Genomic DNA, 27,742 nt, shown 5'->3' on the forward strand with positions numbered 1-27,742 from the left:
ATGCGTTCACCAACCTGGAAGCACTTGGAACCTTGCTCTTCTGGAGGCCTCACCACATAGGCGGAACTGATTAAATCATTGGCCACTGGTGACTGAACTCAGTCGCCAGCCCTCTCCCCTTCCCAGAGGTCAGGGGGTGGGACTGAGATTTCCAACCCTCTAATCACAATGTTGTTTCCCCTGGCAACCAGCCCCTCCTACTTAGGTGACCTAGGGCTTTCCAAAAGTCACTTCATTAACATAACAAATGACACTTTATTGCTTTCCTTGCTTAGGAAATTCTAAGGGCTTTAGGAGCTCTACACCAGGAATGGGATGAAGACCAAATATATATTTCTTATTATAAATCACAATATCACAAGCACACAATACATGTCAGGCACCATTCTAGGGCCTGGAGATACAGCAATAAACAAAACAGACAGAATCCCTACTCCTGCAGGGCTAATATTCTAATGGGGAGGGATAGATAGTAAACTCATGAATATGTAAATATGTCACTGGTCAGATGGTGATGAGTGTAATGAAGGAAATTAAAGTAGGTTAGAGTAGGCTGGGGCTGGGGGTGGGTTGCTAACTTATAAGGGATGATCAGGGAAGGCCTCTCTGATAAGGTGGCGTTTGAGCAGGGACATGAAGGAAGTGAGGGAATGAGCAGTGCAGATATCTCAAGGACAGGAAACAGAAAGTGCAAAGGCCCTGAGGCGGGGAGTATATAAAAAGGAACATCGTAAAGGCCAGTGCACTAGAAAAGGTGAGTAGGAGAGAAGCTCTGAGATGTAAAGGTGGGGGTGGGAGATGGAGATCACGTAGGGCTTCATAGGTCATTGAAGAGATTTTGGCTTTTATTCCAACTCAGAAGTGAGGACAGTGGAGGGCTCTGAGCAGAGAAAGTGACATGACCTCAACTTTTCTTTTCTTTTCTTTTAAAAGATTTAATTTATTTTCGGCTGCATTGTATCTTCACTGTTGCACGCGGGCTTTCTCTAGTTGCGGCGAGCAGGGGCTACTCTTCATTGCAGTGCGCGGGCTTCTCATTGCGGTGGCTTCTTTTGTTGTGGAGTACGGGCTCTAGGCGCTGGGCTTCAGTAGTTGTGGCATGCAGGCTGAGTAGTTGTGGCTTGCGGGCTCTAGAGCACAGGCTCAGCAGTTGTGGTGCATGGGCTTAGTTGCTCTGTGGCATGTGGGATCTTCCTGGGCCAGGGATCGAACCTGTGTCCCCTGCATTGGCAGGTGGATCCTTAACCACTGCACCACCAGGGAAGTCCTTAACTTTTTAATGTAAATAATCATGGGGATTATTTAACTTACAGGCCCAGTTACCTATCTCTCTTCCCTATTAAGACATGGCCTCACAGTCCTTGCTAGGGGCCCAGAACAGTGCCTGGTACATAGCTGTCATTCAGTAAATGCTTGTTTAATAAGTCCTGAAGATTGGTTGTGATTCCAGAGGCACACGGGGAGGAATGACCGACACTTGAACTGGGAAAAGACTGGGGGTGGGGGGGATAAGGGGGATCCGACTTCTCAATGAGAGGATGATATCAGATTTGAGAAACACCTTGGTCCAGCAGTGAAAAGAGGTCATGAGTTTCAGTCCAGGTTGTGCTGCTTACTTGCTGTTTGACCTTGAGAAAAAGCCTTTCTTATATCTGGGCTCTACCCCTAAAACCAGGACACTGGGTGAGGTGATCCCTAAGGCACCTTCAGTCCTGACTAGACTCTATTACAATACCTTAAAAAAAATTGTGGTAAATACAAATAACATAAAATTTACTGTCTTAACCGTTCTATGATAATATTTTTTGTTCTCTCTTGCATCCTGGTGAAGCTGAAGCATCTGCTGCCACAGTGCTGGCGCGGGCTGTGGTCCCCTCCAGGAATACTGAGAAATGAAGACCATTACACACACCGTGGGCAAAGGGGTAGGATGACTTGGCCCCAGAAGTGGGAGTGGGAGTGGCGGCAAACTTTGCCTTGGAGGCAAGAGGGAAGGAATGAAGCTTTGTTGAGGTACCTACCATGTCCTAAGCCCTGGGATGCTCTCTACAGACCAGCTCCTTTATGTCTTGCTTTAATCCTTTAGAGGCAGAGCTCCTGTTTTTATTTTGCAAATGGCCCAGAGAAGTTAGGAAACTTGCTTAAGGTTGATTAGCTAGTCTGTAAGGTTAGAATCCAGATCTATCTGAAAGTTTACAAACTTTAAAAGGAACGACCACCCTTACATGGCATCCTACCACTGGGCCCTGTGACGCTGGGCAGGGCCTGCTGGCACAGCTCTTTACTGAAAAACATTTGTGGCCAATTATGAACGGGCCTGCAGTATAAGGAATGGGACAAAATATTTCTTTACTATTCCCATTGGGCTTTCTCTCCTTCCATCCATGTCCATTTCAAATGGGTGCCATGTAGTTGCACCTTCTTTGGTCTTTCTTCCTCCTCCTCCTCCTCCTCCTTCTTCTTTTTTAAATGTTCTTGGCCTCCCATCTCTATGTCTTAACTGCCTAGGGTCTAGATCTTGGGTCAGCAAGTTCCATGCCCAGCTCTATCTCGTCAGGCCTTGGTGGAGGTTTGCATGTCTCAGAGCGGAGCACCTAATAACAATACAAACCTTCTGTGGCTACTAAAGATGGCTTCTGTTGTGCTAAAAGGCCAGTCCCCTCCAGGAGAAAAAAAAGAAGAAAGGGCCAGAGACCTCCAGCTTGTGACAAAATATTTTCAAAAGTTTTCAATTAAGAAATTAAGGGGTCCCCCTGAGCCCAACCTTCAGTTTACTCAGAGAAACAGCACAGTGACCCCACATGATAACAAATAAGCAAAGCTCCATCACCCAGCCACGAGGCGATGTGTAAACCAAGTCTTCACCTGTCTGCTGGCTCTTTGAATGAGGATGGAGAGGTATTTTGATTCCGGGAGGGAATGCAGGTCTTTGTTGGGGGTAGCGTGGTGGGCTCTGGGAACAGTGGCTGGCTGGTCAAAAATTCAAGACTCCTCCTGTGAGCCAACACTGCCTGATCCAGGAAGCTCTCACCCTCTTCGCTCCCTGTGCAGTGAGGCCCAGCCTAGGCTCTGCAGTACCCAGGGCTTCTCCAGGGTAATCTGAAAATCCTCTGGCAGTTCACAATTATTCTGTCCTTTAGCAAGCTCACATCCTTTTTATTGAGTGCTAGATATCAAGGATATTTTAAATGACTAGGTAATGTTCCTATGTAAATGAATAATAGTAGCTAAAATGTATCCAACTATTACTATGAGCAAGGGACTGGACTTTGTTATCTTATTTCTCATGAGAAGAGGTGGAGTCTCCATTTTACGGATGAGAAAACTGAGGCTTGAGAGGTTATGCGATTTCTCCAAGGTCATACAATTAATCAATAGCAGGGCTGAGAATCAAATTCAGCTAATTTTTTTTTTCTTTTTTTTTTTTTTGCGGTACCTGGGCCTCTCACTGTTGTGGCCTCTCCCGTTGCGGAGCACAGGCTCCGGACGCGCAGGCTCAGTGGCCATGGCTCACGGGCCCAGCCGCTCCGCGGCATGTGGGATCCTCCCGGACCAGGGCACGAACCCACGTCCCCTGCATCAGCAGGCGGACTCTCAACCACTGTGCCACCAGGGAAGCCCCCAAATTCAGGTAATTTGATTCCAACAGCTGTACTCTTTATTGCTCAACACTGAGCTTTAAGCATCTACTTGGGAGCCTAGAGAGGGGGAGCCTAGCTCAGCCTGGGGAGTGAGAAAGGGTGCCTAGAGGAGATGAGGCCTAAGCCAAGCCTTGAGGCAGGAGCAGGCATTAGCCAACGGGCTGAGAAGGGAGAGGATGGTTTGGGGTCGTAGTCCACATACAGACACCAGGGCGAGGAAGAGAATGGCTTTGTCTGCAGTGGAGCAAGGTGGCTGCAGTTCTGGATCTGAGGTGGAGAGTGGCAGGATGGAAGCAGAGTCGAGATCCTGAAGGGCCTTGAATTTAGACTGGATCCTGAAGGCAATGGGGGAGCCATGGAGGGCTCTCAGCAGGCAAGTTCACAAAATCAGCTTCGCTTGTTGACAGTGCCTCTGGCCAGTGTGGGGAGGTTGGTCTATGGAAGGCAATGGTGGCAAATCAGAACCGGAGTCATGTGCCTGGGTTTGAATGCCAGCATTTCCACTTGAAAGTTATACAAGTTGCTTCTTCACATCTTTAAGCCTCAGTTTATTTGTGAATGGGATATAATAATACCTTGCAGAGTTGTTGAGATGAATAAGAGTGAATCTAAGCAGAATGTTTAGCAGAGTTGTACCGTGGCACCCAGGAGGTGTTCAATAAATATTAGCTTCTCTGTGCAAGACAGGAGGTGTTGAGCAGGGCTATGCTTTGGATGAAAGGAGAGTGCTCTACCTTTCTAACTTTGCTCCCTATAAGCCTTCTGCATTGATTGCCTGGGGCCAGAATCTTATCAGGGACTTTTAAATTATTTTGCCCAAGGTCTATCTGTTTCAAGAGAGATAATGCTCCTAAGTGCTTAGCAGAGACCAGACACACAGTAATCACCCGATGCTTGTAGCTATTAAGTTAGGAAATGAAACTAGCTCAGAAAAGAATAACAATTAAGCAATTATCAGTCTGTTATCACCCTAGTATAAATGGAAAGCCAAATTATTTCCTGGGAACAGGTTTCCATTGGGATAAGAAAGTCTGAGATCTGGAACACAGAAGGAGAATCTGGGGAACTGCAGGACCACTTGGGAATTTTTCCTGGAGCCAGTCACATCTAGAGAAGAGCAGAAAATCCAATCCCAGGTAAACAGGTGTTACAAATCCAAATGGTTTAGGATTCCAGAGTATGAAGTAGCTCCTGCATTCCAGTCTGGAGATGGGGGATGATGCTTCCTTGTCTACACTAGGAGCTGTGAAACTCTCTCCAGAAAGATGCAGTTGTGGTATCACCCTCTTCCAGATGCTTTTTCCCAGAGGGAGCTTTTGGAGGTCCCAGGGACTGTCAAGAATTAAGCACCCACTATGTGTAGAGCTTTATGTGAATTGAAAAAAAAAAAAAAGGAAAGCAGTATAGCAGGAGGCAGAGCCCAGCTCTAATTTTGTCTCTGCCAACTACACTCTCCATGTGACCTTGGGAAAGTCTCTTGTCCGTTTCGAGCCTCAATTTTCTCAGCTTCTTCTGTTGTGTGATGGTATTGAGCCTCCCTGTGCCTCAGTCTCTACATTTGTGAAATGATTACCACCTCTTTCACAGGACTGTGTGAGATAATGAACTGCTCAGTGCCTGGTTACAGTTATTACCTGGCTTGCTCCCTGATCTCTGCAATTCCTTTCCCCTCAATGTTCCTGTGCTTGGACAAGAACCCAATTGGGGGTGGAGTGTGTGGGCAGGGGGTGGGGGGGTGTTGGCTGGTCCTGCTGGGGAGAAAAGGAGCTTATCACCAAGTGTTACGTTGGCATAGGACACCGGGGAGCCGACCACTGGCTGCTGGTCAAAAGGCGCTCCAGTCTCCGGGCAGGCCTTGGAAGAATCCGTCCACAGATCCCAAAGTTAAGGCTGCTGATTAGATAAGGAGGGTCGGATCAGGTCCCCAGGCAACTTGGGAAGCTGCAAGGTTCATTCGGACGAATGAAGCTGGATTTCTCTGTCCTTTTTCCTGGCTGGGTGACCTTGGGCCGGTCACTTTTCCTCTCTCAGACTCAGCGTGCTCTGGAAATGGAGCTCCTCATCCCGCTCACCTCTCTGAGTGGACGAGGGCGAAATGTAGACACAATGGACTGGAACTGTGTTAAGGGCCGGCGAGTGCTATTTGTTATGCTAATAGGTCCACGCGGCGGGCTCCTATCCAGCGGTTTGACTCCGGTTAAGCGGTTCCTCCCACCGTGATCGAGGTTTCTCGCCTCACTGCCTCCCGCCCCTGCGAACAGGGCTCTGCGGACCACAGGCTCCGGGGTCGTTACCATTGTTCTTCGAGGCTGGGCGGCAGAGGAGGGCTCTCGCAGACCAGACCTCGCCTTTGGTCTCTCCCTCCGCCCCGCACCCCAGACGCAGCGAGCCTGGAAGCCCCTCTAGCCGATCTTTCCCGAGGAAGCGAGTCAGCCCCGGAGAACTGCCGAACGGCGGCCGAAGGCGCCCCCGAGTGTTTCCGAAGAACCCCGACCTCTCGCAGTCTCCGGAAAGAGCCGAAGGAGCTTCTCATCCTCGGCCTCCCGAGCTACTCCGAAAAGGCCCGAAGTTTTCCGAGCGGCCGTCCTGCCGGACTGCTGGAGGCGGCCGCAGCGCCATGTTGGATGCTCTGCTCGTTGAGTGAAGAAAATCCGCCGGCATCGCCTGAGCCCCGCTACCGAGAAGGGCGCCGCTTCCCCCGGGGAGGGGGATAAAGACCCCCTGCCGCCGGCCCATGAGGATATTGCCGTGAAAGGTCCGGTCTCTCCGCCTCCTGCCCCCGCCGGGTCCGGCCCCCCCCCTGGGGTCGCGTTGTCACGGAGACCGGCAGCCGGTGGTGCTGGCCCGCGGGGCGGCTGCTGCTGCCGGCGGCGGCGGCGGCGGCGGCGGCGGCAGCGGGCGTGTGTGACCGGCCCCGGCTCCCTCCTCCTCCTCCTCCCAGCCTCCCCCCGGCCCCCCGCTCCCGCCGCCTCCCCGGGTCTGCCCCCATCCCGCCCCCCCGCTGCCCCCGGCCCCTGCACCCCGGCGCGCCCGGTCCCGCTCTGGGGGGGTTGGTGGCTTCGCTTTGCCATGAGTTTACCGCAGAAACCGGCTCTGAAATCAGGCTCAGCGGCTGCATCAGGAACCGGACCCGGCACCGGAGCAGCGGCGGCGGCGGCGGCGGCGGCGGCGGCAGCGGTACCGCCTCCTCACCCGGCGGCGGCGGCGGCGGCGGCGGCGGCGGCAGCAGCAGCGGCGGCAGCGGCCCCTCCTCACCCGAACATCAGGGCCCTCCAGACCCAGGCGCCCCAACAGTATCCTTTTCACCTTCCTGCCGGCCCTTTGGCTCTCTTCGCTGCAGACCAGGGTGGCTGTGTCCCTTCCGGGGACTCTCCTACCGGCAGCCACTGCCCAGCCAGGGAAGGGGCTGCTCCTCCAGCCCACGCACCCGGCTTGGCCGGACCTTTTGGGGTGCCCCGGCAGCAGCACTGCGGGGCACCCCGGGACCCTCTGCACTACTGCGAAAACTAGCTCCATCGGCCTTGCTTCTGCAGCCCTTTCCCTTTTGGAGCTGGGGGACCCTTCCCCCCCTCGCCTCTCCTCCCCTAAACCCTACCCCCCCCTTTATTAGGCCGAATTTGCTGGTGCCTGTGACCAGCCCTGCAGGGAAGGCTTTTCTCTGATTGTTGTGAGGACTACACCCTCCTCATCTCCCTTCAGCTCCCCCTGCAGCGGGGCATGGTGGGCTTCTCTAATTATTATTATTAATACATAATAAACTTTATTGGTAAATTTCCTGTATGAAACTAAACTCAGCTCGTTCCTGAGGTAAGTTGGATTTTAAATCTACGGTGAAATTTTGCAGAAAGCACTCCCTCTGGCTAGTGTTTTTTAGCGATTGGGGGAGTTGTGGTTTGTGGTGGAACGCGATCTAGGGAGGAAATGTTAAACCGGACGCTTCCCTGCGTTTGACCTTTTTAAAGGAAGAGGAAATTAACAGACATTACCCGTCACCCCCAGAAGTCTCACTTTTTGGAAGGCTTGTGTTATGCTGAATATTTTTAAAGGGCTTTCATTTACTCTTCATAGGCCTGATGTCTAGAGGGTACCAGGGCCCCTGGAGGAAAGTCTAGTATTGAATGTGTCTAATTTCATGTTATTTGCTTGATTGTAGAATTTTTGGACAGCTTTGATTAAAAAGACTTGGTGACGAGGTATTTTAGTTAAAAACCAGCCGGTGAAGGTAAAACATTGAGTTCATGAATTCCACGGAGACTTAGAAAGGTATTACTGGCTACCTTAGAATAACATTTCATCATGCATCCCTCCCCCCAATCCGTTGTATTTGTGTAAATCAATAAATAATCATTGGATGTTAGATGTGTTGTGTTTTTGTATTTGTGTCATCGTGTGTTTGACTTTTAGAGAGAGTAGGGTATTTGAGCAAGTGAGAAGCTAACTGCTGTGAGGTCCACAGATTATTTCACAGTCTGTAGTGTAGTTTGATTCTTGTCTGTGTCCATTGCTTTCAGAAGGGGAAGGTATCTCCCTTCTAGAGTCATTCCAGGTCATCGTTTTGGTTTCTGTCAAGTGCCATTTTCTCTGTTCTTTGAATATTGTTAGTCCACATTTTTTCAATCCAAGCAGTGGTGGCGCAGAGTAAGATAAATTCCATTCCAGTGTCATGTGTGTACTGATTTCATAAGGTTGAACTGCAAGATTCTGTTCCATTACGAATTGTTCACCAATGAAAATGGTTAGTGATACCAGAGTGTTGCTCCTCGAAAACCTGGTTAGTTTTGATCAGTATCCCTAGTTGCTTTACTCTGGGGGAAGAAGTTTGGCTGATATGCCTACTTCAAGGTGGAATTCAGTGCTGGATCTCTTAAACATATCTTGACTTAATGTTTTGTGAGTTTAAATTCCTTTTTAATTTCAGGATTTTTTTTTTTTTTTTGGTCTTGATTGCCCATATTTGGTTAGGGCTCTAAGTTTCTATACTGCGCCACCAAGTAAATTATTCCTTACCTGCATCTTGGAGCTGTTTTGGAAATTAAATGAAAGGAGGTCCATAGTATTTGTTCTTGACTACAGAGTGATAAGTGAGGACCTGAGGGCTGAATATGACAGTGCTTGGTGAATTTGGTGGTGTTCTTTGGACACAAAGAGCTGTGACTTGAGTGTTTCAAGTGTACTTTTTCTCAGCGCATTTCACAAAGGAAGGACTTATAAAAGCTGTGAGTTGGTTGCAACATAAAAGTAGTTACTACTGCAACAGTTGTTAAAGGGGATTTAAGATGTAATTTCTAGTGGAAATAACTTTTATACCTATACATAGTAATATAGGATACTTGGTTTTATGTGGCTTTAAGTTTTTACTTTGCCTCATGTCATCGAAGTAAGATTAAATTTTCTTCTTGATGTATTTCACAGTTCTATTATCTTCTCTTTGCTTTATGCATTGAAAGGTTATAAATTGCTAACATCTAAAAGCTTGTATAGTAAATGAAGTGTAGACTACAGATTTCATTAGAACATACCGATGGTGAAATGTTATCAGTGGTAATGGGGAATTGGTTAAAAATGGATTGAAATAGAGCAATTCTGCTTTTGTACACTGAATGTGGGAATTTGTATTTGTTTGATGAAAGTGGTTATCATATAAGTTGATACACATTGAAGCATTGAGACTGGAGTGCAAATTTAGAGTTGCTCTTTCTATGGCTTGATTAACTCTCCAGTTCCTCAAAATATACGGGTGCAGTTGTGTTTGAATTGAATTAACAAGTTCAGATAGTATTTTAAATTTGTAAAAATATTAGAGATTCATGTAACAAGATGTCCTTCATTTGTACTTAGTGTTCAAGTGACAAATCAGAAATGATAGTGAATTTGAATTTAAACGGAACCTGCTTAAGTAAGCATTGGTATGGCGTGGCAGGCTTATAAGGCCATTTCATGAAAAGACGCCTTTGACTGCTGAGAGGCAAGGGATGGGGCATGGCAGAGGGTGGGCAGGAATGGTGGGGATGAAAGGAGAAGATAAACCCTGATATAAAAATTGCTAATGGCAAGGGAGAAATATGCTTAGAGTTTTATAACATAATCCAATATGAATAGTTTATGAAATTGGCACTTTAGGATACTTGCCTTGAGATTTGCTCACCTCAGCTTCCCAGTATGAGGTTCCAAGAGGCTCTACTGAGAATCTTAGTAGTGATTCTTAACCTTTTCTGGGTAACAAACAACTTTGACATTTTGATGAAAGCTTGTAGATCCTCCCCACAGAAAATTGTACGTGCATAGAAAATCTTGCTTACATTTTCAGGGACTTCTTGGGTCCCCATTAAAAGCCTAGTTCTTTAGATGGAAATTGCTCACCCTTGAGATAATTAAAGATAAATGAGTTTGAATTCAGGTCCCCAAGTAGTTCTGACTTAAACAGAACAATTTTGCAGTCTGTTATGAATACACAGTGTTCTATTTATATGGAAAGACTTCAGGGTGTAATTTCTCTCAGGGCTGCTGACACTTCTGGGGAGTCTAGTTACTGTTTGGGGGGAGTTGGTTTGGTTAAGAAATCAGAGCAGTGGGTTCTTTAAAGGAACTAAATTTGGTAAAGGCCTGTGGTGACCCAAAAATGACTTGTGTCCTCAGCTATTTTGTCTTAGATATGACATATATATAAAGCAAATATTCCTTTTTTTTTTTTGGTATTACAGTTTTCCTTTTTTTGTGTTCAACATGTGTTGATTTTCAGTTTTGTAGGCTGAAGCTAATAACTTTTGCTTTCTTCTTTTTTGCCTCTACCAAAGTGAAATCTGAATAATAACAATAGTGTTCATTTATTGAGTGCCTACTATTCTAGGAGCCATACATACATGATTTTATTTAATTCTCACAAGGACTGTAATGAGTCTGTATATATTCCTCATCTGTAAAATACTATCTGTATTTTATAGATGAGGAAACTAAAGTTCAGAGAAGTTAAGTAACCTTCCCACAGTTGTCTCTCTAGTAAGTAGTGGACTGCAGTTCAGACCGTGGTTCCAAAGCTTATGAATGTCCTTTGTAGTATGCTGTGCTACTTCTTACCAAGTCTGCATGTGGAAGTGTAAGGAAGGATACCCTCCCATATTTGATAGCTAGGGGAAGTCTGTATAAAGTAAAGGAGCTCTGTGGAGTAATCTAGAATACAGTGATGCTGCACCTTGTTTTAATTAGCTCATAGCCACACACTGCTAGGCAAGTAGGTTATCTTTACCTCATTGAGCCTTAAAGCATAGGAATAGGCCTGCCACATTTGATTCAGTGCATGTTTCTGCCTGTTCAGATGTTAGCAAGGCCTCCAGCAAAATACCTTTATAACTAGCAACTAGAACTCCGTAGCTTACGACGCAGTGGCCAGCAGTCTGTGTACTCCTAAGCCCCACCATAAACAAAGATGGATCTGTGCTTCGAGAGAGCAGATCCTCATCATCCTCTTCTAGCAAGGGAGAGAGGGAGACCAATGCAAGATGGAGATAAAGAAGGAAGAAAGTTAGATGCCTGAGTCACATCAGCTCACATCAGTCACATACTGCTGCTACTCCCTGTCCTAGGCTTATGGGTATTTTCTGTCAAACTGAGAATTTAAATTACCTAAGGACTGATATGGTGCTTTTCCACATTGGGGTTTCTGATAAGATTTTTACAAAATGTCTGCTAAAAAATGTTTTAAACCCATGTTTTAAATCAATAGGGTTGCTATTTGTATTGGAGCTTTAATCTAAGTGGCAAGTTTTAAAATTGTTCATTTATCCAGCACCTACTGTGTGCCATACTCAGTGCTAGGTCTGGGGTTGAAATCTTTGCCCTCAAAGAACTTGGTCCAGACAGGTAAACGGACAGAATACCATGAGGCAAGTACAATAACTCTGCTATAAGAGCCTAGCCTGGGGGAAGGAGGAATTAGGGCTTCCCAGAAGAAATCTGAGCTGAATTAGAAGGATGAGTAAGAATTACCCAGGGTTTACAGAGCTTTCACCTTCTGCCTGCTGACTTTTCACAATTCCTTTGCTGTTGCTGCTGCATAGAATTTTAGTACTAAATGGATTTCAGGCATGTTTCAGGTTTTTAGCAGGAGCAGAGAAGCTAGAAGGAGGTACCAGAGAGCATGGTAATCAAAACACAATTGCTGTAGATTCAAAATATCTTCTGGGGGCTTCCCTGGTGGCGCAGTGGTTGAGAATCTGCCTGTTGATGCAGGGAACACGGGTTCGTGCCCCGGTCCGGGAAGATCCCACATGCTGTGGAGCGGCTGAGCCCGTGAGCCATGGCCTCTGAGCCTGCGCGTCCGGAGCCTGTGCTCCGCAATGGGAGAGGTCACAACAGTGAGAGGCCTGTGTAGGGCAAAAAAAAAAAAAAAAAAAAAATCTTCTGCATCATAATATGAGGAATTAGAGTATGAGAAGATATGTATCAGATCTGATCTCTGTGGTTGGTTCTTTCCTGGTCTCCTTCACACTCATCCCATAATACCCCCCTGCCCTTCTGATATTAGACTTTGGCTGGGAAGCAGTACCTGCTGGCCTTAAAATATAGATTTTACTTGGTGTATTGAGAAGTCCACCTGATTTGGAGTAAAAAAAAAAAAAATCTGGATTCAAGTTTGGCTTTTCCATTTTAATGTGTTATCTTGGACTAGTCACGTAACTACTTCGGGCATCAGTTTCCCCTTCTCTAAAGTGAAGGGGTAAGACTGGTTTATAGTTTACAAAGTGATCCTCTTGAATTGTGATGGCTTTTAATTCTGAGGATTATGGTTTGAGGTTTTTTTTTTTGTTCTTGCAAGTAGGCGGGAAGGATTTATAGAGACCTGTTACTGGTTTCTTAGTTTGTCTGATGGTCAGTGACATGTTTCTGTGGTGACTTACTGATACCGGAGGCATTCTGATGTGGATCATGAGGGAAGGCAGCTTGCTCACATGAGAAGAAACCTCTGGTTTTTGTTTTATTAATGTTAGATTTAGCCAAACAGACTGAAATACTTCTCTGACTTTAGTAGTGAAGACTGTATTGTCTGTGGTGGGATGGCTTGAGGCTGTGAAATAAGGTTGCCACCAAGGTCAGGTGCTGCCTTGCTCTGGGTGATGATCCAATTAGTTCGTTGTGAGGTATGAGGGAAAGTAAGTTCTGAAGTAAACTCCTGTGATGAGAAACAATCTGTTTTTACTTTAGGAATAATACTTGGAGCTAATATAATACGAAATGAAGTATTTCCTGATTATTAGGTAGGCGCCTGACTTCAAGTAATGTGTAAACTGCAGGTGAGATTTACATGGATGAAATATTGCAGGATCCCAAGATACTTCTGAATTCTCAATTGGTTCCTAGTTCTTTGGCTTGCTGCCAATCAGAAGTTTTTCACTCTCCTATACTCTTAACTGCAATTTGAGATAGTTTGGACTATTTAAAGTACATTTGAAATTTGTCAGTTTCTATGATCTTTATTAGCTAGTAGTTGTTTTGTACTTTTTTGAGCCCTGTGTGTGTGTTTCCTGACTCTTTTGAGCCATTAAATTTTATCTGTAGAGAATGTAGACTCCATAAAGGCAGAGATTTTTGTCGCTTTTGTTCACTATTGAATTGCTAGCACCTATAACAGTGCTTGGCGTGTAGTAGGAAGTCTGTAGATATTTGTTGAATGAAATGTTCATTAAGTTAGAGTCTAGGAATCATTTTAAGATAAGTTTTGGGGTAATAGAGATGGCATCACAGCACACTTTTCACACTCAAAGCTGCCCTAAATTGTTTGCACTGATGTGTAATTGAATTGAAAATAGTTCCATAATTTCCTCTGAGATGGCATAAGCATTGACCCAGTTTACATAGCCATCTAAAATGGCTGGGTTACATTTGAAGTATAGACACTGAAGATTAGAATTTGTATAAAGGCCAAGGAGAAAAAACATTTATAGTCAAATGTTACTATTAAAATTTTTGTTTTATAATTATGAGTAACACATCATCAATTCAGAAAATTTTTAAAATACGGAAAAGTAAAAAGTCGGTCATAATCTTTTTTTTTCGGTACGCAGGCCTCTCACTGTTGTGGCCTCTCCCGTTGCGGAGCAGAGGCTCTGGACGCGCAGGCTCAGTGGCCATGGCTCACGGGCCCAGCGGCTCAGCGGCATGTGGGATCTTCCCGGACCGGGGCACGAACCCGTGTCCACTGCATCGGCAGGCGGACTCCCAACCACTGTGCCACCAGGGAAGCCCCAGTCATAATCTTAGTACATAGAGATAACCACTGTTTAACATTTTGGTTTATTTCTTTTCCTTTTTTCTATGGACTTAAAATCTGCCCTTTTTTGTAACATAACTTAAGATTAAATTACATACCGTTTTGTATCTTGCTTATTTTGTTACTTAACTATCTGCCAGCAGAAACTACTTTTTGAATAGTTTTATTCTTCATCAATTTGGAATGAACTATTTTTGTTTCTTTGGAAAGGTCTTCTTTCACCTTTGGCTTGTAGCTCAGAAGTTATCACTGCACATTAGAAAGAGAAGGGCTGAAACCTTTATCAAGAAGTCAAACATTTTTGACTTGTGCCTATAATGTTTTGCATTATTTATGACATTAAAACTTGATCTAACTTCACAGATTTTCTCCCCTACAGTTATGTACGTTTAAAAAATTATTCCTTTGAATCCATCTTTATCCATATATTCAATCATACTTAAAAAAGCTGTGGCCAGGGTGGTATTTGCTAGTTATGAATTGTATACATGTGTGATATTGCCTTGATTCATTTAATTGGTTTTCAACAAACGTTGGTATTATATGGAGTGATTGAGGAGGGAGGAAAAGACCATATGCGGTCTCATGTGGAGTTAGGGAAATAAGATTGAAGCATGGGAACAAACAGAATTTTGGCATAACAAGGGGGAAAACTAGGTGGCAGTAGAAATAAGTACAGCCAGTTTTGAGCCAGAATACAGTATTTTTACACTGAGAATGGAAAGGACTGAACCTTGAAGATAGAATGAAGGAATGTAAGGAAGAAAGGGTGACTCCTGACTCTTTCTAGGCCCTAGAAAATAGCGTATAAGAACAGAATTTGAACTGAAAGATGAATTTTTAAAAAATTAAAAAGAAGAGTTGAAGACTGTAGTCAGGGTTTGGATTGTCAGAGAGGAATGGATTGTGGTGAGTGGGTGATCAGCACGAGCAAAGATTTGGGCCTGAAATAAGCACGATGTGTGCTGGATTGTAAGGGTCCTGATCAGTATGCTTGGAGTGGAGGAGTCTTGAGGTTGAATGCTTGAGATAATGGATACAGATTCTAGAGGACTTTGAATGAATAAGAGAAGAGGTTAGACCTCACTTGTGTAAAACCATTGCTCTTTTTTTTGGATAGCTTTATTGAGATATAATTTGCATACCATACAAGCCACCCATTTACAGTGTACAGTTCAGTGGTTTTGAGTATATTCACAGAATACTGCAACCATCACCCTAATAAATTTTAGAATATTTTCATCACTCCGAAAAGAAACCCCTTAGACTCACCAGTTCCCCCCCCAGTTCTTTCTGCCCTAGGCAAGTACTAATCTACTTTCAGCCTATAGAGATTTGCCTGTTCTGGACATTTCATATAGGAATAATACAATATGTGGTCTTTCGTGAGTGGTTTCTCTCACTTTGCATAATTTTTTTGTGATTCATCTGTGTTGTAGCATGTTCTAGAACCTTTTTTAAAAATTGTTGGAGAATATTCCAAGTATTACATTTCCTTCATTCATCTGTTGATGGATGTTTGGGTGGTTTAAACTTTTTTACTATTATGAATAATTATGCTGTGAATGTTTTTGTGTGGATTTATGTTTTCACTTCTCTTGAGTATATACCTAAGAGTACAGTTGCTGGGTTTTATGAGGTAACTCCATGTTTAACATTTTGATTAACTGCCAAACCGTTTTCCATAGTGACTACCACTTTACATTCCTACCAGCAAAAGATGAAGGTTCCAACAGTTGGCATTGTATATGTCTTTTGTATTATAGACCATTCTAGTGGGTGTGAAGCAGTATCTCATTGTGGTTTTGATTTGCTTTTCCTTGATGACTAATGATGTTGTGCATCTTTTTGTGGGCTTATTGGCCATTTGTCTTTGGAGAAATGTCTGCTCAAATCCTTTGCCCAGTTTTTAGCTTGGTTGTCTTTTTATTATTGAATTGTAAGAGTTCTTTGTATATCCTGGATACAAGTCCCTTTTCAGATATAACATTTGCAAATATTTTTTCCCATTCAGTGAGTCATCTTCATTTTTCACCCTCCGAAGCAGAAAAGTTTTTAATTTTGATGAAGTCCAATTTATCTGTTTTTCTTTTGTCACTTGCGCTTTCATACTGTGTATAAGAAGGCTTTGCCTAATTCAAGGTCATGAAGATTTACTTCTTTGTTTACTTCTAATAGTTTATAATTTTATAATTAAGTACATCTAAGTCTCTGATCCATTTTGAGCTAATTTTTGTGTATGATGTTAAGTAGGGGGTCCAATTTTATTTTGCATTTGGATATCCAGTTGTTTCAGTACTATTTGTTGAAAAGACTGTTCTTTCCTCATTGAATTGTCTTGGCACTTTGTCAAAAATCAATTGCATTTCTTTATTTTCTTTTTCTTTTTTTATTGGGAAACTGGTGATGAAAACAGTAGTTTTGAAGATTTATTTGGTTGAGGTGTGCAAGTTAAAATAAGGAACAGGAAAGATTAGGAGAGTAGGAGTGGCATCACAGAACTATGTGTAAGGTTTTATAATCCATTAAATGTTTGAGATTTAGTGAGGTGTGCTAATTTTTTATGACTTATTGAATAAACAAACTTTAACCATTTCTTCCTTTTGTATAATGTCTAGAACTATTCAGAAGAGATTTTGCCTGCTTCTATTATTAAGATAATTCCTATTAGGCAGTGATAATTTTGTAAGAAGTAAAGTATGGGCATTTGACTACTTTGCTGTCCTGTGACGAATTGAAATTGTAAGTTACAAATTCTTGGGTTATTGTATTTCACATAGAATGTTAGTTCTGCCTAAAGCATTTATGTAATTTTCAAGTTAAATTTGATTTTTTTATTTATTAGGTTATACCCTCAGTCTATGCTCATGTTTCTTTATATTATTATAAAGAAAACAGAATAGAGAAATACTGCTAATCTCTAACAGGATTCTTTTTACTATTTAGGAAAAGACCACATTAAGGAAGAGACTCTGTATAACCTTTCAGGTCTGTTAAAAACAGGGTTTATTTGCTTTGGATGAAGATTTTCCACACACAAGAAACTTCTTCAGTGACTTGAAATATTACAGTGTGGGAATCGGGTTGCTGATTTTTAAAGATTATGTCTGTCTACTTTTTAAGTTTTATAAATTACTATGCGTATCTTTAGCTTAGCTCTTACTAAATATGCAAAGGAAGTGGGTCTTAATTAACTTAATAAATGTAGAATTTTAAGTACATCAACACTTGGTTAATATTGTTGAGCCTTTGAGGCTAATATGTCATATTCAGCTGATACTTTCAATATTACATTGTTGATCTTTTTCAGAAATAATAGAATTTGGAACCAGTCCAACTTCCTGAGGTAACTGCTGTTTCAAAAGCATACAGCAGAGTACTTAACCTTAGCTTATTACCTTTTATGCTGGGACTGGGTGAGTGTACTTGAATGTGGTACATTTTAGGCAAGGCAGTGAAAGCTGAATGCTGTTCTGGAAAGTCAGTGATTTCATTCTTGACCTTTAAAAAATCGTAATTAAAAAATAGAAGCATGTAAGTATGCATTAGCTTACTTTTGCATTACATAAGTCTGCTTTGGGGATCTCCTCGTCCAAGTTTCTGGCCCCCTCCCTCAGGGGCGTTTGTTCAGAGGCTAAGGGAAATGAGGATGACTTGCCTAAGCATCAAGTTTGTGCTCAAACTGATTTGAGATCTTTAATAACAGGAACCACTTTGATCTACTAGTAGGGTAACCGAAGATCCCCTTTCTCCTGTAATGGTCCTGGTTTGGATGGTAAATTATAGGGTCATCCTACCTAGTAACCATTATATAGCTTAGAAAATTAGGCATCTTTATGCTATTTCTAGATATGTTACTAAAATGCTTTGTGAGGCAGCAAAACATTTTATATCCTTTGGTCCAACAATTTGTATTTTGTATTTGACCTTGTAGTTATTATAGAAGTCTTTGACATTAGCATGTCAACTAAGTAGGAACAAAGTATTGTCAGCTCCCTTAAAAAAAAAAAAAGACAAACTTGATTTGAACTAATTTTAGACTTGCAGAAAAACTGCCAAAATAATAGGAAGAGTTCCCTTGTATTTCTCACCTCCTTCCCCTACTGTTAGCATCTTTCATAACCAGTATAATCATCAAGAACAGGAAATTACCATCGATACAGTATTTTCAGCTAAACTACAGACCTTATTAGAATTTTTACCAATTTTTCCACTATCCTTTTAGTTATTATTTTTCCTTAGTCTTTTCCAGTCTGTGATTGTTCCTCTGTCTTTCCTTATCTTTCATGACCTTGATGCCTTTGAAGATTACAGTCAGTTATTTTGTAGAATGTCCCTCAGTTTGGGTTTATTTGATGTTTTCTTATGATCAGAATGAGGTTATGAATTTTGGTAAGAATAGCAGAATGCATCCTTTCGTAGTGTATCATATCAAGAAGTTCGATAGTGTATCATATTAAGAAGTTCCTGATGTCCGTATGTAATGGTTACTTTGATTACTTGGTTAGATTGGTGTCTGCATGGTGGGTCATTCTACTGTGGCGTTACTATCTTTCTCTTTGTAGTTGATAAGTATCTTGTGGAAGACTTTGCAAATACTGTTTCTCCTCAAACTTTGGCCCACTAATTTCAGCAATTGGTGGATCTTAACATGCAATGTTTATTAAGTTTGTGGTTACATAATTGGGGCTATTTCTCTCTTTCCTCCTACATTTATTAATTGTAATTCTGCTGTGAGGAAGAGCTCTCCTCCATTTATTAATTTATTCTATTATATATTTATATCATCACGGAGTCACGGATATGTATTATCATTATTTGTTTTGTTGCTCAGATTATTCCAACTTTGGCCATTAGGAGTTCCTTCAGATTGGCTCCTGTGTGTTTCTACCCAGCCACCAACTTTTTTTTTTTGCTGTGCTGTGCGGCTTGCAGGATCTTAGTTCTTCCACCAGGGATTGAACCCAGGCCTCTAGCAGTGAAAGTGTGGAGTCCTAACCACTGGACTGCCAGGGAATTTTGCACCCCCCCTTTCTTTTTTAAAGCATTTCTTTACTTTGTGGCACCACAAGATGTTTCAGGTTCATATTGTATTTTTCCTGCCTCCATGCTGTGATCAGCCACTTCTCTAAGAAATCCTGACTCTTTTTATTGGAAAATGGTGTTAGTGACCAAGCTCTGGGCCGAGGTGTGTTCAGTGTTACTGGAATGTCATTGCTTCTAGGCCCTTTCGGCAGACAGAATTAGGAAACATATATATATATATACACACTAACCCACTTGTATACGCATTATCTGTATTTCTGTATTTGTATATACATTAAAAACCACGAGTTTATACTAATAGCTCAAGTTCCACTGCAATGCCACCCAGTTTGTTTTAACATTCCCCTTTTCCTTATTTATTAAGTATCTCCAATAATGAGAAACCTGGCTCTCATTATCTATAATCTACTTAGCTAATTATAGTATACACATAAAAAGTTTGAGAATTGCTAACCCTCCCTATTCCTCCACTTTTAGTTTTGATTGTTTATTTTGGATATGTGAAACATTACTCTGGTTCTAAGAGTCTGAGTTATATTAAAAAAAAAAAAAGATATACTCAGAGAAGTGTTACTCCTATCTCTGCTACCCAGTTTCTCTTTCCCCCTTCTTTCCCACCTGTACCTGGAGGTAACCAATCTCTTAATTTCTGGTTTATCTTTCCTGTATTTCTTTTATACAAATGAGTAGCTACCTGTACATTTTCTTATATCCCTTTTCTTACATGAAGGTAGCCATGTGGTTGTGGTGAATCCCCTAATTCCTTGAGTTCTAGTTTTCTCATCTGTAAAATGAGGAAAATAGTACCTCTCTCCTTTTCAAAGGGTTATGATAATGATTGAGATAATGAAAGAGAAAATGCTTTCTAAACTTTATGATGGCGTTTATAAGGCAACAGCATTAGTGGTTTCTGTCCAGGGAAATGACTCGACTTATTTGACCTTGTGACATAGTACAAGAAGCTTTTGTTACTGTGAAACAATTTGAGAATTAAAACATAGTTTTTTTGTTGTTCTAATTTTTCATTATTATTATTTTTACCAATTTTCAGTATGGTTTTAGGTTATCACAGCATATCATGTGTAATTACTTAATTTTTTATTTTTGAGCTTGGCCAGCATCTGAATTCTCCAAGAGTCAACGTTTTTAATTTGTATTAAAACTTGGTCAGACTTAAAAAGTATTCCTTCTTCTGTTAGCAGAGTAGATGAAAGAAGGAAATGTGTAGAGCTTTTTGTTTTGTTTTTGTTTTTGCTTTGTTTTGCTCCCAGAGACTTGAATTTGAAGGGCTTTTTATATTTAGGTTGTATTGGGAACTGCAGGTCCAGTGTCTTTACTTCATATCTAACAGTCTGATTTAGTCAGAAGATGTATGTATTTCACATTCTTTGAGTTTGCCTAAGAGTAAATTCTTTTGATGAGATTTGAGGTTGGAGACATACTCTAGTTAACCCTATGGAACCCATGGATAAACTACCTACATTATTTTTTATTGTTGTTAAATTTTGAATGCCAGGTCTGATGAATTGTTTTACCTGAAGGAGCTTAACTGAAATAGAAATTTAGTCATTAAAAGTTACAGTTCATATGCACTTTAAAAATCACAACCCCCTTTCTTCAGTTAACCACATATTTATCATGGAGTCTAGGTACAAAAAGTAAGTCTGCATACATTTAGTGAAATTAAGGCTTTGGTCTATTCATAGGAGTACTGTGTGTGAAAATGAGTGTCACTGGTAAGGACAGTTGTGAGAAGCCGCCAAGTGTCAAATGGAAAAATAGCCTTCATACACATACTGCTGGTCACTCTTTCTACTTTTTCTCAGAATATTTGGAGAGGCAAGTCATGTTTCTCTTGTATTCCAGAAACATATTTGTGAAAATAGCTTAGTTGCTATTCAACTGAATGGAAGAGGACAACTGGTAATGGTAAGGTTAGGATGCTCAAGGGAGAAGGAAAGAACTAATGGAATCTTGAGAAAAGAATAAGAAGTAGAACAGGGAAGGGAAATATTGGTCATTGTTTTGATACCACAGGTTAAGCTAAAAGTGCCTGAGGCTTAGTAGACACGCAATCATTGTTTATTAAATGAACAAAGGAGCAAGTTTTATTAAATACTAGTACGTGCTAGCTGTTGAAGGAGATACAAAAGAAACCTGAAATGTGCTCTCTGCCTCTTATGTACTCTAGTCAAACAGTTAAAAATTTAAGGTGCTCTGAATGGAGTTAGGAAATCAGAGGCCTGAAAGATCAGTGAGAACTAGAGGAATAGGAATTAAGATTTGGGTAGGCGTAAGGGGAAGGACATTTGCAGTTTATTTATTTATTTAGCTAGCTAGCTGCGCTGGGTCTTAGTTGCCGTATGCAGGATCTTCTAGTTGTGGCATGCAGGATCTTCAGTTGCAGCATGCAAACTCTTAGTTGTGGCATGTGGGATCTAGTTCCCTGACCAGGGATTGAACCCAGGCCCCCTGCTTTGGGAGCGCAGAGTCTTAGCCACTGGACCACCAGGGAAGTCCCAGGACAATTACAGTTGAGGGTGGATACATTTATAGCAGTTAGGAAATGGTACATAGTATGTTCGGGGTAATCAGAAGACCTGCTTGGCTGAAATGGAAAACATAGTATATGCAGTACATGTGATAGTTTTGGAGACTTTGGGTATTTAGCTAAATAATCTGTACTTTTATCTTGTAGCAGGTGGAAGTTTATTGAAAACTTAAGACCTGCTAACATGTTTGGTCATGACCGGAAGATGAAGATTGTGCTGAATGGGTTGAGAGAGACAGGAGGCATGGAGACTATATGCTAGTTCCATTAACGGTTTTCCAAGGTTTTACTGCTGCGCGTTGAGGCTAGAGGGAAGTGAAAAGGAAAGGATGGTCATATCATGAAAGCTATAAAAGAAAGAAAGATTTGACTATCCTTGATAAAAGAAAGTAAAAAGTTAGAACTGACTTCAAGGCTTTGAGACTGGAAAATTATGCTGTCATTGATGGAGTAAGAAAGATGTAGGGTTTAATTTTATATCACATTTTGAGATAGTGGGCAGATAAATTCAGTTTAGGACATGTTGGATTTGAAATGAATGGAACATCTTATTCATTTAACAAATGGAGATAACTGGACATGTTTGGAAATAGGGAGATGAAGGTCACATGAGCAGAAAGGGCTGGGAAAACAAATGTGTGAAAATATAAGCATAATGGAGAATGTGAAGAGAAAAGCAAAGGTTCTAAGTCCATGCGGTGTCCAGTGATTTGATGAAGATGATGAAACTGTAGAAAAGAGGAAGCAGCTGAGAGTAAAGAGAACCAAGAAAGCAAAATCTTTTTATGCTCTCCTGGTTAGGTTCCCACTGAGCTTTATGTAGCTGGAGAAAGTGACATTTAATACTTGACAGATAGCCTTTTGACTTAAAAAAAAAATTTATTTATTTTTGGCTACGTTGGGTGTTGTTGTGCGTGGGCTTTCTCTAGTTGTGTTGAGCGGGGGCTACTCTTTGTTGCGGTGCATGGGCTTCTCATTGTGGTGGCTTCTCTTGTTGCAGAGCACGGGCTCTAGGTGCACAGGCTTCGGTAGTTGTGGTATGAGGGCTCAGTAGTTGTGGCACATGGGCTTAGTTGCTCTGTGCATATGGAGTCTTCCCAGACCAGGGCTTGAACCCGTGTCCCCTGCATTGACAGGTGGATTCTTTTTTTTTTTTTTTGTGGTACACGTGCCTCTCACTGCTGCGGCCTCTCCCGTTGCAGAGCACAGGCTCCAGACGCTCAGGCTCAGCGGCCATGACTCACGGGCCCAGCTGCTCCACGGCATGTGGGATCTTCCCGGACCGGGGCACGAACCCATGTCCCCTGCATCGGCAGGCGGACTCCCAACCACTGCGCCACCAGAGAAGCCCAACAGGCGGATTATTAACCACTGTACCACCAGGGAAGTCCTAGCCTTTTGATTTAAACTCCAAACTCTGCTTAAGTAATTGTTGCTACATTTAAGGAAGATTGGGGACTGAAGAGAAATTTCTTTCTCTTTCTTTGCAAGCCTGAAATTAGTCCTTGATGGGCTTTGGTTTGGGAAGTTATATTTAAATCTATACTTTCACTTACTCTCTATAATAATGGCATGTTTTATAATAAAAAGCTTTAAATATATTTAAATCACATATTATCTACCTTGGCTACTCAAAAACTGGTGTTATTGGGGTTCTGGGCTGCAGTTATTATGAAATCATTCATTTGAATTCACATTTTTAATAAAGGATTTTATATCCTAATCAGGAATTAAGCAAAGCATAATGAACTCAGTGTTACCACCCTTAATTGATAAAATTCAAGAAGGAGAAAAGGAAGTGATGTTTTAGCCAGTTTTTGCCTCGTTATTGTGGACTGATATATAATTTCTTAAGCTTTTTGAAACAGTGAAAATAGCTTGTGGATGATGAATTTTTGTACCTAAGGAGTTTGGTTTACAAGTTGGGAACTGCTTTGTTAGTCCAATATTTTTACCAGCTGGGAACTGGTGATTTGGCAAGCTGTTTCACATGGAATGTAGAACAAAGCAGAGATGGGATACTTGCTCCATAAGTTTTAAATAGAAATCTGTTTTTGGGACGTCCCTGGCAGTGAGTCCAGTGGTTAAGACTCCGTGCTTCCACTGCAGGGGGCACGGGTTTGATCCTTGGTCAGGGAACTAAGATCCTGCATGCCACATAGCACAGCCAAAAAAAAAAAAAATCTGTTTTCTTGTTTACGTATCCCAGCTTAGTCATTCAGTAGATATTTATTGAGCACTGACAATGTGTCCTGGGCTAAGCACGGAGAAATTAGAAATAAGTCATAGTCTTTGCCTTCAAGAATTTTACAGTCCTAGTGCAGGAGACAGATATGTAAGAGGGTAAGTAAACAGGAATCAGAAAGCACAGGACCCGTGAGAGCTCTGAGGGGGGTCACTTCACTTAAGGGAGTGGGTGGGAGAGAGTTGGGAGGGATGAGGGAAGAGGCTTCCTGGAGTAGGGGGTACTTCTAAACAATCTAGAAGGATGAATGAGCCATGTAACAGATAGTGGTAGGACAAAGAGTATTTCAGCCATGAATCAGCACATACAGAGACTTAGGACAGTGAAAAATGACTTGTTCATCATTGCTGGAACAACAGTTTGGAGGGGAGAAGTGGATAATCAGAGGCCACAGAAAAGGGCCGTATAAGCCATGCTAAGGAGCACGGATTTCACCCAGATGACAGTGAGGAGCCATCAGAGCTGTAGGCTGGGGAATGATGTGGCCACTTTGTGTTTTAGAAGGACCTTCTGGAAGGTTGTTAGGCAGGAGGATCAGATTATATATTTTTAGTAAATAATTCAAATCCAAGATTGATACGTGAGTTATAATTTTTGCTTGGGACTCTAAAATAGGTTGTATATACTTTTCCTAAGGATGACTTTCAGTTCATTTACTATTTTATCTGCAGTTTTCCAAATTTATGAATTATGTGTAGATATTTTTAAGAGACTTAGAGCTAGGTTAATTTCCATGGTTGTTACCAACCTGTATTTAAAGATAACTCGAACTTTATATATTTTAAAAAACACATGTAGTTCTGATTTAAATTTCAGCCTTTGTTTACAGTTGGTGCATGGTCTGTAGCAGATTCATGGTGGATAGCTTGTAAGTTTATAGTTTAAAAGGCATATTGTCTTGGTACTCAAATAAAGGAACACTTAATAGTGAAAGTACCTCCTAGGTAACAGGGCATCTTTTGTCATAGATATATATGTATTGTATATATCTATATCTCCCTGTTAGTTCAGCTAGGAATTTGAAATATTAGGTTAATTTGACTGCCTTTGAAATGAAAAGGGAAATTATTAAGGTGTAATGCCCAGATGAACCATGGATATGAAACTAGAAAGCAATTAGGAGTTGTTTCTCAGCCCAATACTTTATTGGAAATCACAGCTTTGAAAAATATATTTGGATAAAAGCTCTCCAGAGAGTGGGCATAGAGGGAACTTCCCTCAACATAATAAAGGCCATATATGACAAACCCACAGACAACACTGTTCTCAATGGTGAAAAACTGAAACCATTTCCACTAAGATAAGGAAAAAGACAAGGTTGTCCACTCTCACTACTATTAATTCAACATAGTTTTGGAAGTTTTAGCCACAGCAATCAGAGAAGAAAAAGAAATAAAATGAATCCAAATCAGAAAAGAAGGAGTAAAGCTGTCACTGTTTGCAGACGACATGATACTATACATAGAGAATTCTAAAGATGCTACCAGAAAACTACTAGAGCTAATCAATGAATTTGGTAAAGTAGGATACAAAATTAATTTACAAAAATCTCTTACATTCCTATACACTAATGATGAAAACTCTGAAAGAGAAATTGAGGAAACACTCCCATTTACCATTGCAACAAAAAGAATACAATACCTAGGAATAAACCTACCTAAGGAGACAAAAGACCTGTATGCAGAAAACTATAAGACACTGATGAAAGAAATTAAAGATGATACAAACAGATGGAGAGATAGACCATGTTCTTGGATTGGAAGAATCAATATTGTGAAAATGACTATACTACCCAAAGTAATCTACAGATTCATTGTAATCCCTGTCAAACTTCCAATGGCATTTTTCACAGAACTAGAACAAAAAATTGCACAATTTGAATGGAAACACAAAAGACCCCGAACAGCCAAAGCAATCTTGAGAAAAAAAAACGGAGCTGGAGGAATCAGGCTCCCCAACTTCAGAGTATACTGCAAAGCTACAGTAATCAAGACAGTATGCTACTGGCACAAAAAAAGCCAAATATAGATCAGTGGAACAGGACAGAAAGCCCAGAGATAAACCACACACATGGTCACCTTATTTTGATAAAGGAGGCAAGAATATACAATGGAGAAAAGACAGCCTCTTCAATAAGTGGTGCTGGGAAAACTGGACAGCTACATGTAAAAGAATGAAATTAAAACACGCCCTAACACCATACACAAAAATAAACTCAAAATGGATTAAAGACCTAAATGTAAGGCCAGACACTATAAAACTCTTGGAGGAAAACACAGGAAGAACACTCTTTGAAGTGTGTTGCTGTGAAGTGTAAATCACAGCAAGATCTTTTTTGACCCACCTCCTAGCGTAATGGAAATAAAAACAAAAATAAGCAAATGGGACCTAATGAAACTTAAAAGCTTTTGCACAGCAAAGGAAACTATAAACAAGACAGAAAGATAACCCTCAGAATGGAAGAAAATGTTTGCAAACAAATCACGAACAAAGGCTTAATCTCCAAAATATATAAACAGCTCACGCAGCTGAATATTAAAAAAACAAACCACCCAATCAAAAAATGGGCAGAAGACCTTAGTAGACATTTCTCCAAAGAAGACATACAGATGGGCAACAAACACATGAAAAGCTGCCCAACATCACTAATTATTAGAGAAATGCAGATCAAAACTATAATGAGGTATCACCTCACACCAGTCAGAATGGCCTTCATCAAAAAATCTACAAAAAATAAATGCTGGAGAGGGTGTGGAGAAAGGGGAACCCTCTTGCAGTGCTGGTGGGAATGTAAATTGATACAGCCACTCTGGAGAACAGTATGGAGATTCCTTAAAAAGCTAAAAACAAAATTAATATATGACCCAGCAATCCCTCTACTGGGCATACTCAGAGAAAACCATAATTCAAGAAGACACATGCACCCCAGTGTTCATTGCAGCACTATTTACAATAGCCAGGTCATGGAAGCAACCTAAATGTCCATCAACAGAGGAATGGATAAAGTTGTGGTATATATATACAATGGAATATTACTCAGCCATACAAAGGAACGAAATTGAGTCATTTGTAGAGACATGGATGGACTTACAGACTGTCATACAGAGTGAAGTAAGTCAGAGAATAACAAATAATTGTCTATTAACACATATGTGGAATCTGAAAAAATTGGTATAGACGATCTTATTTACAAAGCAGAAATAGGGACAGACCACAGACATAGAGAACAAACATATGGATACCAAGGGGGAAGGGGTGGTGGTGGGATGAATTGGGAGATTGGGATTGACATATATATACTGTTGATAATATGTACAAAATAGATAACTAATGAGAACTTACTGTATAGCACAGGGAACTCTACCTAGTGCTCTCTGGTGCCCTAAATGAGAAGGAAATCCAAAGAAGAGGGGATATATGTATATATATAGCTGATTCACTTTGCTGTACAGTATAAACTAACACAATATTGTAAAGCAACTATAGTCCAATTTAAAAAATGATTAAAAAAAAGAAAAATGTATTTGGAGGGAATCCTTCTTATGACAGAAGGATTCTTAAAGGTGAAACACTTTTGGTTCTGAGAAGTGAAACTGAGTTGAACCAGAACAGGAGAAGGTAATTCCATTGAGTATCAGGTTATTTGGCCTCTCCGACTCTCTCAAAAAAGATTAGTAATTCATATTTTATCCACTTGTTTTCAGTTCCTTTAAGTAAGCACTGAACTGTGCTTTAGGTAACAATGTTATATGATTAAAAAGAAAAAAAAAACCAACCCTGATTTGTTTTTCTTATTGGAAGCATTTTTTCCTGTGCCTGAACATATATAACATTAGTAGTCTGTGAAGAGAACTGGGTTATTGCCATCAGAGGCACGCTCCTAGTTGCGAGAATTTTTTTTTTTTTTGCGGTGTGCGGGCCTCTCACTGCCGTGGCTTCTCCCGTTGCGGAGCACAGGCTCCGGACGCGCAGGCCCAGCCGCCCTGCGGCACGTG

The 27,742-nt window shown here is 41.4% G+C and overlaps 1 protein-coding gene across 40 annotated transcripts in view; it reads left to right on the forward strand.

The window, feature by feature from the left end:
• Positions 1-6,287: 6,287 nt before the first annotated feature.
• Positions 6,288-27,742, forward strand: part of EIF4G3 (eukaryotic translation initiation factor 4 gamma 3) — a 378,557-nt gene continuing 357,102 nt past the window's right edge. For 8 of the 40 annotated variants that reach the window (XM_067015729.1, XM_067015737.1, XM_067015753.1 and 5 more), the window contains exon 1: positions 6,589-6,934. In XM_067015729.1, coding sequence (XP_066871830.1) covers positions 6,711-6,934 — 224 coding nt within the window. In that variant the 5' untranslated portion in view covers positions 6,589-6,710. Of the gene's footprint in view, positions 6,397-6,579; positions 6,935-7,259; positions 7,449-7,829; positions 7,905-8,398; positions 8,532-27,742 lie in introns of those variants that run through there. The other 32 variants (XM_067015801.1, XM_067015809.1, XM_067015816.1 and 29 more) reach the window with 14 other exon arrangements.

Source organism: Kogia breviceps, chromosome 1 (assembly GCF_026419965.1).
Source record: "Kogia breviceps isolate mKogBre1 chromosome 1, mKogBre1 haplotype 1, whole genome shotgun sequence".
Taxonomy (NCBI): domain Eukaryota; kingdom Metazoa; phylum Chordata; class Mammalia; order Artiodactyla; family Physeteridae; genus Kogia; species Kogia breviceps.